Source organism: Nilaparvata lugens, chromosome 1 (genome assembly GCF_014356525.2).
Source record: "Nilaparvata lugens isolate BPH chromosome 1, ASM1435652v1, whole genome shotgun sequence".
NCBI lineage: Eukaryota > Metazoa > Arthropoda > Insecta > Hemiptera > Delphacidae > Nilaparvata > Nilaparvata lugens.
In genome coordinates, this window is record NC_052504.1 from 97984548 (window position 1) to 97999743 (window position 15196).

General features: G+C 34.5%; 1 protein-coding gene across 1 annotated transcript in view; it reads right to left on the reverse strand.

Annotated features, from left to right (window-relative positions):
* Window positions 1-15196, reverse strand: part of LOC111059307 (protein scarlet) — a 54170-nt gene that overhangs the window by 31734 nt on the left and 7240 nt on the right. Inside the window, 4 exon segments of the mRNA XM_039419731.1 lie at window positions 3628-3780; window positions 6844-6977; window positions 9254-9303; window positions 12175-12223. Coding sequence (XP_039275665.1) covers window positions 3628-3780; window positions 6844-6977; window positions 9254-9303; window positions 12175-12223 — 386 coding nt within the window.

Here is a 15196-nt window from a genome sequence, read left to right on the forward strand (position 1 = left end):
GCGTTTTTTTGCTTTTTCTCAGCTTTATCGAGAACAAATGAACAGAAAATGTTCAAATTCAGTACAGAAGCTCAGCTAGGGTGTAATAATGTTGTGTTAGAAGGTATTTGCAATAACGTCAAAGATACGCCCAAAATTAGCTTTTTTCCAGCGTTTTTTTGCTTTTTCTCAGATTTATCGAGAACAAATGAACAGAAATTGTTCAAATTTAGTACAGAAGCTAAGCTGGGGTGTAATAATGTTGTGTTAGAAGGAATTTGAAAAAAGGCTAGTTTATTATACAATTTTCACATGAAGAACGCAAACAAAAAGATGATTACATATTATTCCTACTTGACAAAAAGATTATTACTACTTGACAACACACATATGCTGCGCAGATTGATGCAGACCAAACCCTTCGAGTTGTGTAGTGCTGTGGAGTGAAAGTGTCAATAACAGAGCAGTGTTGATAGTGTGAGTGTGTATATTATATTACATGATAGCTTATTTAGTAATATATTAATATTGCTATCTTTGTTATATCTTGAGAACATTTTTCATTTTTCAGCTCTTTGCTTCCACGCTCATATCTTGAGAACAATACGTTCAACCGACATAACTAACTATTCAAAAATGAAGCTTGATAAATTATCTACACTTTTTGTTCAGTAGAATTTTGTAATATTCCCAACAGTTCCCGAGATATTCGCTCTTTAAAGTGTATATGTTAAACCAACAGGTTTTCATCCTGCGAAAGAGCAAAAAATAGGATAAAAATCAGGAATATCTCGGGAACTGCTGGGAATATTACAAAATTCTACTGAACAAAAAGTGTGGAAAATTATCAAGCTTCATTTTTGAATGGTTAGTTATGTCGGTTGAACGAATTTCATTTTTCATTTATTTATTTCATTTATTTGCAATACAAATGAGTCTAATGTAATAACATTGGTAGATAAAATAATAAGGTAGTCCTTGTGCTATTTTTCTTCCAAATTTGTAGGTGACACAGTCCAAGATGAGGTTAGAATTTCACGTGTACAATTTTCACAAAATTCTAGTCCAAAATAAACATGAAAACTATAAATTTTGAATTTAGATGGCTTGAATTAATACATTTATTAGAAATATTACACTCAATTACCACTTGTAATTGTTCTCAAGATATGAGAGTGGAAGCAAAAAGCTGAAAAATGCAACTCTTAAACCACCCTCTTCCCCTTAGCACATGAGTTAGGAATTGGGACTTTTGATATGTTCTCCTCCTGACTAGTGATTAGTTTATTGATCTTAGATTTGTGATTTGTATAATTGTATATGTTGATATTGAATTGTGTATGCTTACAATGCAGAAATTCTTTACATCTTGAGAACAATACGTTCAACCGACATAACTAACTATTCAAAAATGAAGCTTGATAAATTATCTACACTTTTTGTTCAGTAGAATTTTGTAATATTCCCAACAGTTCCCGAGATATTCGCTCTTGAAAGTGTATATGTTAAACCAACAGGTTTTCATCCTGCGAAAGAGCAAAAAATAGGATAAAAATCAGTTATTTTAACAACTACACACTTTCAAGAGCGAATATCTCGGGAACTGCTGGGAATATTTCAAAATTCTACTGAACAAAAAGTGTGGAAAATTTATCAAGCTTCATTTTTGAATGGTTAGTTATGTCGGTTGAACGAATTTCATTTTTCATTTATTTATTTCATTTATTTGCAATACAAATGAGTCTAATGTAATAACATTGGTAGATAAAATAATAAGGTAGTCCTTGTGCTATTTTTCTTCCAAATTTGTAGGTGACACAGTCCAAGATGAGGTTAGAATTTCACGTGTACAATTTTCACAAAATTCTAGTCCAAAATAAACATGAAAACTATAAATTTTGAATTTAGATGGCTTGAATTAATACATTTATTAGAAATATTACACTCAATTACCACTTGTAATTGTTCTCAAGATATGAGAGTGGAAGCAAAAAGCTGAAAAATGCAACTCTTAAACCACCCTCTTCCCCTTAGCACATGAGTTAGGAATTGGGACTTTTGATATGTTCTCCTCCTGACTAGTGATTAGTTTATTGATCTTAGATTTGTGATTTGTATAATTGTATATGTTGATATTGAATTGTGTATGCTTACAATGCAGAAATTCTTTACATGTTGAGAAAAATAATGTAAATGGATGAAAATTTAAATAAATAGTTTGAGTTTGAACTTCAACAATCTCATAATCAACCAGTTCACGATGGTCTGAGCTCTGTGTTCACTAGATTGGTTTGCCTGTGACAACGTTACACATGTGACAACGTGTTTCAATGACACTACCCAAAATCAAATCAAATCGAATATATTGCCTCAATATAATATACAAAACAATACATAATATATAGGAAAGAATCACTTGAAATACCAGATTTTGTTTTTCAGCTCATGCATGATTCAACGTGCACTTGCTTATATATACACGCATTCTATATGATCACACCAGGGGCGCCATTTAGGGGGGTGGGCAGGGGGTGCATAGACCATCCAAGGATCAGATGAATAATGAAAATGCGGGTCTATCTACACGAATCCTTAGAATCCCATACTGATTTAATACTTTTTTAAAACAGCAGTAGTATAATTCCTTCTACAGTATCAACAATGTAGCAAAATATTTTCGAGCTCAAAATTTAAGTGATTTTATTCTATATTTTGTGAATATTTGAAGTTTGGTTTTTGTTTTAACGGAAGTTTCATTATCAATCTATCTAAATTTGAAATTCTTTGTTTTATTCTGATTCATAGTTTCAGATTGAAGATTTGGTGTTGAAATTGAAGTGAACATAACCTACATAATATTTGGACGATTTGTGACAAAATCAGGAAATTGAAGAAGTTTTGGGCAATAGCCTGTTTTTTTCCGACTATTGTATTGTTCGCTCTATCTAATAAATAAATAAATAAATAAATAAAATTGCCTTGGAAGTATGGGTACGGAGTAATAAAGAATATATGTTTCTCTGTGGTATAGTTGAAGCTTACATATAGAATGGGTACAACTATTGATGAGGGCACAATAAGTGAGTTATTGCATAAATTTCAAGGTGAGAATTAACAAGTTGCAAGATGTCACAGTGAAAGCAAAAGAAAGGGCACAATAACACAATCAGTCAATCAATAATGTATGTACAGAGTTGGTGAGAATTATGGGAACAGCTTAATGTTTCTTTAGCTTTCTAACTGAAAGTTATTCTCCATTTAGAATATGATCCCCAATAAAATTGTTGAAATTGTCATTGTAAAAGAAAAATTTATCTTTTTCCATGATTTTAAAGAAATCTGTTTCAGTGCATTGCTACTTTAGGCTCTCTCTGTAGGCCTATATTTCTAATAAATACTTCATGATTAACTAATAATGTAGGCCTATATGCTTGTATTGATACTTCAACCACATTTGTATAAAACTGGAGAAAATGAAGCATATAATAACATCTTTGAATGTAACGTAGCATTTATGAGGAAACCCAGGACCCTCTATCCTTTCGGCGTATTCCTTCCCCCCCTCATACCTCTTGGTTTTTGCCCCCCCCCCCCTATCAGTTTGGTGAAAAGGCACCACTGGATCACACGTTGAAGTGTAGGACTCACCTCAACGCCGAGAGCGACCTTCTTCATTTCCCCGCCAGACAGCGCTGATATCTGCGTGTTCTTGCACTTGTTGAGGCCCAGCTCGACCAGCAGAGACAGCACTCTCTGGTTACGGTGACTGGTCGGCAGGTCTTTGTCCATTTTCAGTCTAGCCTACACAAATAATAAACATTTATCAACAATCTTCTTCATTTTTCAACTCGACATTCAGTGTGTTTGTTCAACTCTCTCCTTTTCAGTACTTGGTTTAATATTTAGTGTGCTCAGGAAGGAACTTAGAAATAGAAATAGAAATATATTTATTAGCCGATAAATACTTAAAATAGTACAGTGGGCCATGTCACATATAAACATCTCAATATAAAAAAATACAAGTTACAACATAACTACATACATCAATCAATAATTATAACATAACAATTCTCTTAATTATATAAATATATCAGTCAGCTTGGAAGAAATTATTTATAATAACACAAGGGAGATCAAAGAACTCTCCAACACTGTACAGTGGGTTCTCTAAAAGCATCCTTTCCACTTTTGTTTTGAAAACAGATATACTCAGATTCCTGGAACATAGCGGTAATCTATTGAAAGCTCTTATTGATAGAACGTCAGATTGACACTGCAACTTTCTCAATCTTACATAGGGAACATCCAAATAATTACTCTGTCTAGTGTCGTGCCTATGCATTTCTGATCTACACTTCAAAGTATGCAACTCATTTTTTACTATTATCAGAAGAAGCATAACATACAAACTGAACACTGTCATAATATGTTGTGATTTAAAAAGAGGACGACAATGCGCATATTAGTCTGAACCAGTCATTATTCTCAGTACTTTTTTTGGAGTAATAGAATTCTTCCCACATTAGCTGCCCCACCCCAGAGAATAAGCCCGTACATCATTACACTCTGGAAAAACCCAAAGTATGAAATCTTCAAATAGTGATGAGGAACAAGATTTTTCAGTCGTCTTAACAGAAACACCACCCTGCTGAGTCGTCCACACACCCAATCAATGTGACTTATCCAAGTTAGCTTGGAATCCAACATTATACCAAGGAGTTTAACGGTTTCAATTTCATTCGTCACGTTTCTCAGATTAAAAATCATTGTCATACATGTCATACATTGACAACTTTGTCATACATGACATCAAAACCTATTCAATTTTTGAAATATTATTTTGTGAATTGGAAATCTGGTCGCAGATTTAATTATTAAATATAATTGATAAAGCGAGAAGATCTCCAATGTACAAAGATGAAACGTGTTTTATAACGTTTCGTGAAGGCAATATTATGGTTTTTAGCTCCATGCTTTACAAACAAGAGTGAGTTGACTTTTGGTCTGGTGAATCAAAGCTGCATGTGTTTTTCACATAAATAGATTTTGAATTTTTCTTTCGAGGCCCGTATTACTTGAACCGTTTGTGAAGTTAGTTGTTGAGTTAAAACAGTGGTTACCTGAAGGATTCTGTCTTGAGAATTCAATTAAAGGCTGTCGCAGTCCGGGCAGTTAAAAACCTACATAATTGTGTTTTCAGGATTTGAATCTTGTAGGGAAAGCTGGTGTTTTTGATTCAATCGACTGGCAGAGTTTTTTTTATATATTTTTTTATTTAAATTCGGGAGTGTTTTAACTGGACCTTGAAGAGCAGGCCAAGGGAATCTTGTTAAGGTAATAATAATAATATCGAGTGACCTGGCTGGCTCAGGTCTGGTGTCAGAGTTTTCAGGTCGCAACTGATCAATTTCAGGGCCTCTGACATGACCTAACGACTGCTTTTTAGGCAGCCGGGACCGACGGCTTAACATGTCCATCCGAAACACGGGAGTGGCCCGAGATAAATATCTTGTTAAGGTAAAGTAAGATAATAGTTAATGTACATTTTTTTAATTTTTTCAGATCTATAATTCTAAATAGTATTTTTTTATTTATTGTTATCATAAACTGAACGACCACAGATCAGCAAAGCGAGTAGCCCCTGAAATATTCATCTGATTATTTTCTAATTCTAATTTCGTAATAAATAATTTATTGATTTGTTTTTAATATCAAAAACCTGTACGATCTTTCTTGTTTTTCATTTTCCCACCCTTACATATTTGGTGAAGGCACATCTTGCTCACAACTTTCAATACGGTACCACCTTGAAACCCACTCACTCATCTCTAAAGTGAAGTCCACGTTATAATGGAAGTTTCAAACATTGGTGTTGCTCTATCCAGATACAGATGCAGATAGCTCCGCAACGTTGCCAGATCGTTTTTCAACAGCGTAGAGATATAAATAATTAACAAAATATTCAATCTCAATTTTGAAAATTTATAATTAAATCCTTGAAAAATAGACTAATAGAATATAATTGATTATTTTGAACAAGAATGAACAGATAATATTACATCAGACATCTTCTATAGAAGACGCCTTAATCATGGATTCATCGTTATTAAAGTGAGAATTCTAGGCTTCATTAGATGAAAGTCTTTCATTGAAGTTTATACCGGTATCAGCTATCTTATACAGAAGGCAGTGACAAAGCAGAGAATCGGCAACGCTGTTCTACACAGCCATCATAACTTGGACCTCACTATAATAATCTTAGACCAGTTATAGAATAGACACGCTGGGAAGTCTAGCATCTGAAGCCAACATCTACTGCCATATCGCCCCATCGTGACGTCAGCATCGGATAGAAAACTTTCAGATTGTGTCTATTTCAGATGGAAGTAAATTATTATTTAAGAAAATGCTAAACTAACGCTGAAATAGACACAATCTGCTATGGAAAACAATGTAAACAAACTCTACAGAAAAGTGTTCTGACGTCACGATGGGGCGATATGGCAGTAGGATGATGGCTTCAGAGGCTAGATTTCCCAGCGTGCTGTCTATTCTATAACTGGTCTAAGATAATAATAGAGATACGTTATGTAGGATACATTTTATTGTGTTTACACAAGCTTCATTGATTCAAATTATTTTATGCCCGTTGGATTGACACAGTCGATTCAATAATTTCAGCTATTCATTATCTCTGTATTTATTCATTCATGAAATCATCACAAAAATAGAAACGTTTGTACTGTATCATCATTCATCCCCTCTTCATCACCTGGGAGAGTTGCCTTTGTAAATAAATAAATACATAAGAGACAGTTAAAGAAAAAATAGAAACTTTTGAAAAATTCTAAGTGGGTACTTTACCATCAGTTGCATGTGTTCGAGCACAGTTAGGCAGCCGAGTGTGAGATCTTGTTGAGGAACAAATCCAGATAATTTTGTCATGACATCGTTCGACATGTTTCTACCATTCACTAGAACGTCTCCTTCAACTTTTCCTGTGAAATACATTTTTGATCAAATACAAGAAAATTTATTACAGTATATAGCACACTAATCTATGTCATTCACTAAAGAGTTGTGCAGAGGAAACGCATGTTTTTCGAACAGCCAGTACCATAGCCACCTCTAATACAAGGCCGCGGCCTACGATATTGCAACGTCGCAGTGTAGGCCTAGAATCTAATACATGATTGGTGAAAAAGATCAGCTGGTATTTTTTAAAATCTTTTTCACCAATCATGTATTAGATTCTAGGCCTACACTGCGACGTTGCAATATCGTAGGCCGCGGCCTTGTATTAGAGGTGGCTATGCCAGTACTCGTCAACGGGAGAGGGAATTGCCCAGGAACGAATGTTGGCAGACGACCCATACTATGCCATTTCAGTTGCTATGAGCGTTGGAACGTACAACATCGTGTGTTCACTGTTGAGCATTTTGTTTTAGGAACAATGAATCTGTAGTCACAGTGCAAAGCTTTTCCGTCAATATTTTAGAGTTGGGCGTCGAGGTGCAATGCCCGATCGAAATACTGTACTCCGATGGGCTGCAGCGTTTAGGAGAACTAGTTCTGTGATGAAAAAGAAACCACCTGATCTTTCCCGTTCAGTTCGTACTCCTGAAAATGTAGACCGAGTCAGTGTCGTCGAGTCGATCGTCTAGGACTAGTAACAACTGCCGTTCTGACTCGGTCTACACTTTCCGGGGAACGGGGAAGACCAGGTGGTTTCTTTTTCATCACAGAACTAGTACTCATAAACGCTGCAACCCACCGAGTACAGTATTTCGATCGGGCATTGCACCTCGCGACCCTCAACTCTAAAATGTTGACAAAAAAGCAGTGTACTGTGACTACAGATTCATTGTTTCTAAAAAAAAATGCTCAACAGCGAACACACGATGTTGTACGTTACAACGCTCATAGCAGCTGAAATGGCATAGTATGGGTCGTCTGCCAACATTCGTTCCAGGGCAATACCCTCTCCCGTTGACGAGTACTGGCTGTTCGAAAAACATGCGTTTCCTCTGCACAACCCTGTATAATGTGAACCGTAGAAGAAATATAGCATATAAGTAGATATCCCATGGTATAGGTAGTTTATGTTCCAAATTTCAAGCCTAAGAAATTACAAAATAAATTAAACAATTCGGAGTGAGTGCAATGTGCAACCACTAACAGAAATCATAAAAAATACAGATTGGAGTGGACAAATCACCTGCGCCGTATGCCACCAACTCGTCTTCCACTACAAGCTCGGAAGTTGCAGTTGGATGGGAAAAGAGACGTCGGGCGACCGAGGAAGCGGTGGACACCAGAACAGGCTTTACAAGCCTAGTCCATGATGGATGATGAATTTCAAGCCGATTTCTTGTCAACTCAAGCCGATATCTGTCGAGTACTGTCTATTATTACTGTTTTGTTGGGGTGAGAGTGTAAGAATGGCACAGTATGAGAGACTACCAGCGTCACATAGCTTCACGAAAAGACTACGTGGACTATTGGCTTGAGTTAACAGTGAAATTTGGAACATAAACGCCCCATACCATGTGATATCTTCTTATGCTATCCTTTCTCTATGATTTAAACATAATATTTGTATATGTATAGTAACAGGTAACCCGTGCTTTGCACCGGGGAAAATTGTTTGATGTAAAATGATATCTCCTTATACCCTGGAAACATCAGAAAATAGAATAATTATTAATTACTTTGTCAAAATTATGTTGGTAATCTTCATAAGAGTTGAACATTTGCAGCAAAAAAATGAGTTTGACTGGTCTGGAAGCCGCAACCTTTGATAAATGAGTCACGCGTGCTGTACCAATGTCGCCACGACATCACTTGCAGAATGCTCTCTCTCATTGGTTAGGCTCTTATACAGTTGTGTAAACTTTGAATCACAAATTGAATAAATATGTTTCAATTAATAAATCAAAATTTATTGATAAATAATAAAAATAGGCCTATAACTATCGTCGGTGAATTCAGAATCTTTATGTAAAATTGCAAGTTAATGTCAGTTCATAAAAGTTAAGATTCGTCAATCGTGTATTTTGCTACTGTATTCTGTAGGCCTACATGTATGAAGCCAATTCCTCCCTTATTATGAATAATTATTATCACAAATAATTTGACCATCTATAAAAAAACAATTAGCCAACATTACCTTTCCCTTTAAATTAAGAACGAATATTTTGAATAAAATTATAAATAAAAGTTTAATTACTCTGGGTTTGAACGATAATTGAATAAATATTGGAAAATTGTTCACCTTTAAATCGTTGACTTATAGTTGCCAATAGCGTTGTTTTCCCTGCGCCACTGTAAAAATGTAGAAAATAAATTTATTTCAAATTTGAATGTTGTTTTGTTCAATTTTGAAATACAGGGCCCGGCATAGAAACCTGACGATTTTTGAGGGATAATAACTAAAGTACCTTTCTTACTAAGGTAACTTTCTTACAATTAAATCATATGATATATCAAATTGAAGATCAAGTTTTGCAATTTATAGTGAATTACATAGATTACTCACAAACTTTCATTTGTAGATTATGTCATCCAAATGATTTCCATTACTTTTCACACACTCACTTAATCTAATTCTAAAATTTGCCATTGCTCGCTCAATCATCACTTGTGGAATCGCTTCAATTCCTCGTTGAATGACTTCCTTTAGTTCTGTGGATTATTGGCTACTCAATAACGGTAATTTTGTTTATTCACAAATCCCGAAAAATGAAAATGTTCCTCGTCACTTGAAAGAATAACGGCATCCTGGAGGGAATTTTTGAGAATGATCTCGCAAGGTTCTTTGCAATGTGCCCAATAGTTTGCATCAAGTTGTTACACTAACATTATCTTATACAGATGAAATTTTAGGTCGGAATGAAGAATTCGTCGTACACTTCGATCGGAAATGGCTGGCGCAACAGCATGTTTGCTGCTGAACGTCGTGGAGACCGTGTAACAGCTACTCAGGCGTTTTTGAGGAGTTCTCACGGTTCGTTTTCGTCCTGTTGGTTTCGTTTTTAAAGCGGACAACGTGTTCCTGAAATTCTTCACCCACAACAAGATCGTATTCCTACTGGGAACAGGCGCGTGTCGATTTAAATTATTGAAATGTCTGCGACATAAACGCTGTGTTAAAATAACTGAGTCAGTAGTTATTTTAACATAGCGTTTATGTCGAAGACATTTCAATAATTGAGTCATTATTTTTAAAATAAGCTTCAATCACAATCGCTTGATGTTCACTTGACCACGACATACTGGCTACTGAAATGGCAAGAATAGACCTATCGATGTACTGCCTTTTCAATGACAGTGGTTCAAACATAACAATTACTACAAAATCTTCAGATTAATATGCCGGTCCCTGTAGTTGGTGTGATGTAGCTTCTCAATATTCAACTGGACTACAATAAATACAAATTATGATAAAATATTTTGCTAGGACTACTTGAATTTTGAATTATTAATTATAGAAATTTACTATACCCTCTTTATATTTTATTTATTTTTATATAAAATACAAAGAGGAAACTAGTAATCTTCTATAATAAATCAACAAACTATAATAATACAAACACAGTGAATTGAAGTATATTTGCGTACTAACTGACAATGATTTGATATTACATAACCATTCAGAACAAACTTGCTCATTGTAAATACAGATTTTATCTTGATCACAATAGACAAATAGACTAGAGCAACTGATTTTGGAGAAATCGAATTCCAGAATTAGATTTGATCTCATTCTGATGAACTAATAGCTGATTCTCTGAATATTACACTAATTTATTGAAATGAATAGATTTGAGAAAGAAATTTAATGTGATTCAAATGGGACAGAGATTTTTTTCAAGTTTTAAAATTTTTTTTGTTAAATAATAGGAGCTTGATTCGAAAGAAACTTCAATAAAAACTTGAATGAAAAATTATTTTCTAATGAAGCCTAGAATTTTCACTTTAACAACGATGAATCCATGATTAAGGTGTCTTCTATAGAAGAGAGCTGATGCCGGTAGGTATGTCTTATGTAATATCTGTTCATTCTTGTATTATTAATTAGATAATTAATAATATTTTATTCCTCAAAAAGATAAACTTTTCAATGATTTTATAATACTGAAGCTACTTAAATTTAATTTTTAGCCACTTTGTAATTTACTATTATGTATGCGAGTAGGCTACCTATAAACCCAAATATATTATATTCTGCATAAATGGAGAAATATCTACTCATATCTTCTGTAGAATTTTGTTGTGAATCATTTTTCAATTTCAGTGTAAAGCTGCGTTTACACCGGAGTTAATAACACGAGTTATTAACTTGACTGAATCGTCAAAAATTTCTCTTGACAAAAGTTAATAACTCATGTTTCTAACAGAAATTCCTTGTTATTAACAACTTGTTATCAATATAATTGACTTCCATATGATTTCTTTTAACGAGACTATTCATATGGTATAACAGCCGCAATAAAAAGCAAAAAATTGTCTTCAAATTTGAATTTAAACATGTGTGTGATCATTAAAATAATGATCTAATGTAAATAAATTATAATGCGTTTACACCAGAGTTTAAAACAAAAGTTTTCAACATAAGTTAATAACATTTTTTTTTGGCTGCTAGTTTTGTTATCAAAAAAAGTTAATAACTTTGTCACGTGTTTGGTTTGCAGCTGTAGTTATTAGGGAACAGCTGTAGTTGTAGGGTAGGGATGCTGGGCGAGGAGGTTGCGGGGAAGATAGTAATACCTGTTATTAACAAAAGTTACCGACTCTCGATAGATAACATAAATCTTGTTAATAACAAGGAATTTTCTGTTGAAAACACGAGTTATCACTTTTTTTCAAGAGAATTATTTGTCGATCCAGTCAAGTTGACAACTTTTTATTAATAACTCATGTTATCAACTCCGGTGTAAACGCAACTCAACATTATGTTATTAACTTTTGTAATTAACATCAGTTGATAACAGAAATGTTAAAAACTTGTGTTATTTACTCCGGTGTAAACGCAGCTTTAGATGTTTTTCCATGACTTCAAAACGTTGCTATGAGTGTATTTAGTTTTATTAATAAACTCAATAATTTTACTTTGAACTTTATCAATAAAAATGAGAAATATCAACATTTGTCACAAAAAATAGAAATGAGATAATTGTTGTAATAATGGTTTACCTAGGTCCCATGATGGCTGTCAGTGAGCCTGGTTCTGCTACGCCGCTTACTGAAAAGGAAAATTCAGAGAATTAAAAAACCATGTAATTTTTTAAACTAATGAATGCTAAAACACATGAGAACTAGTAGTTCAATTTATTCAATCTTGAAAAATATCAAGTAAATCAATACTAGTAGTTCTGTGAACAGTAGACCTCACGCAGTATTCTCATCCACAAGTACCTGATTTAAACTATAGACCTTATGGAAATACAGCAATAGACTGGCTTCTCCACACATCTGTGTAATCACTTGTCAGCTGATTTATTATCAGTAATTACCATAGGTAAGAAAAGTATTGCTTTCCGAAAAAAATTAAGGTACCCCAATTTATAAATTTCTATACGTTTCAAGGTCCCCCGAGTCCAAAAAAGTGGTTTTTGAGTATTGGTCTGTATGTGTGTGTGTGTATAAGTGTATGTGCGTCTGTGTACACGATATCTCATCTCCCAATTAACGGAATGACTTGAAATTTGGAACGTGAGGTCCTTACAATATAAGGATCAGACACCAACAATTTCGATCAAATGCGATTCAAGATGGCGGCTAAAATGGCGAAAATGTTGTCAAAAACAGGGTTTTTCGCGATTCTCTCGAAAACGGCTCCAACGATTTTGATTAAAATTATACCTGAAATAGTCATCGATAAGCTCTATCAACTGCCACATGTCTCATATCTGTAAAAATTTCAGGAGCTCCGCCCCATCTATGCAAAGTTGGATTTTAGATTCTCAATTATCAGGCTTCAGATACAATTTTAACAAAAACTTTCGAATGGAATAGATTGAGCATGAGAATCTCTACAATCAATGTTCAGTAACATTTTCACCTAAAATTGAAAATAAGCTCGAAATTCGAGAAAATGTGATTTTCCAATTGCAAACTGTTGGCAACTGTTGATTCTATTAAATGATTCACTATGAAGAGATAGCAGACAATATAACACACCTCGTGTGTCTCCAGCGTTATAGCCCTGTCACCAGCTGGCTCAAATCTCTGAATAGTAGACTTGAGATGCGCGGGAACACCAGCGTCAGGTGATCAATTTTCTTAGCGGCAAGGAAAGTTGTGTAAGTGCGCCACACCAGATTTTTACTCTAATATTGGCATATGAAGGAGGCTTCTTTTTCCATTTATATTATCCTTGAAATGCAAAATTTCCAAAAAAAAAACTTGTATATACGTCGACACGTAATTAAAAAAGGAACATACCTGTCAAATTTCATGAAAATCTATTACCGCGTTTCGCCGTAAATGCGCAACGTATAAACATTCAAACATTTAAACATTAAGAGAAATGCCAAACCGTCGACTTGAATCTTAGACCTCACTTCGCTCGGTCAATAATACATTTTCATAATTGAGATTGAATATTTTGTTCATTAATTTTCTACATTGTTTGAAAACTTTCTGGCAACGTCATCTGCTTTGTAGAATGATAGACGAGGATAGCATCACCAGTGTTAATTGACCGAGCGAAGTGAGGTCTAAGATTCAAGTCGACGGTTTGGCATTTCTCTTATTGTTTAAATGTTTATATGTTGCGCATTTACGGCGAAACGCGGTAATAGATTTTCATGAAATTTGACAGGTATGTTCCTTTTTTAATTGCGCGTCGACGTATATACAAGGTTTTTTTGGAAATTTTGCATTTCAAGGATAATACAAAAGGAAAAAGAAGCCTCCTTCATACGCCAATATTAAAGTAAGAATCAGACTATAGAATTATTCATCATAAATCAGCTGTCTAGTGGACTATTAATACTACTCGTTCAAAAACATCGAACATCTTGAAAATGTATCTTTCCATCAACGTTAGTAGACAGTTGACTATAATACTACCCGTTCAAAAACATCGAACATCTTGAAAATGTATCTTTCCATCAACGTTGTAGACAGTTGCAGCCAGACCTGATAACAGCGCTCACACTCACATTCCGGGACGACACGTCACGGTACGATAGGACAGAAAGCTCTATATTTATTTAGGATTTTTTCCAGACATTTTTAATTGATAGATTATCTATTAATTTTTGAAAAAACATTACAACAGGTCAATGTAACTTACTGAGCGCGAGGTCTACTGTTCACAGAACTACTAGTCAAATACTGCCATTATAACGTGGACCTCACTGTAGAGCTAAAATTAATGTAAGAGTTGAAAATCACTTCTCACGTTGGTTCGGAGCCCACGTGAAGCATGAGGTTCAAGTATTTCCTGTCATCTGCCTTCCTATTATTTACGCTTGAGCCTGGAGTAGCTTACATGACCATCAAAATAAAGCAAAAAATTTATCATCCAATCCTAATAAAGGATGAGTAAAACGAGATAGGCTTACCTAGCAAAGTGAATCGATCTATATTGAGATTTACGTTATAGTGAATCTGATTTTCCTCAGTGAAAATGATAGGGCTTTTTTTACTCTCCCACAGCCTTCTATATTTTATATACTTTGTGATCCAAGTCATCCCGACATATGTAATATAATATTAATTGTTGATAATAATCGATTTTAACTCAAATATAATATTCAGAAATATATCATGATTGAAAATCATAACGGATTTTCAACATTGAAAATAAATATTCTTGTATTTCTTCATAGTCTTCAAACTATTCGGCAACAGTTCAGAGTTGAAAAAGGATAAAGCTATCTGCTTTGTCTAATGATGACAAGGATAGCAAACCAATCAATAGGTGCTGACTTCATGAGGAATGAGTACTGCCATAGCCACCTCTAATACAAGGCCCCGGCCTACGATGTTGCAACGTCGCAGTGTAGGCCTAGAATCTAATACATGATTGGTGAAAAAGATTTTCTAAAATACCAGCTGATCTTTTTCACCAATCATGTATTAGATTCTAGGCCTACGCTGCGACGTTGCAATATCGTAGGCCGGGGCCTTGTATAAGAGGTGGCTATGGTACTGCTCTTACAAATCCAGCCATATGAGTTTTAAGGCCTTTTCAATAAAGTTTTAT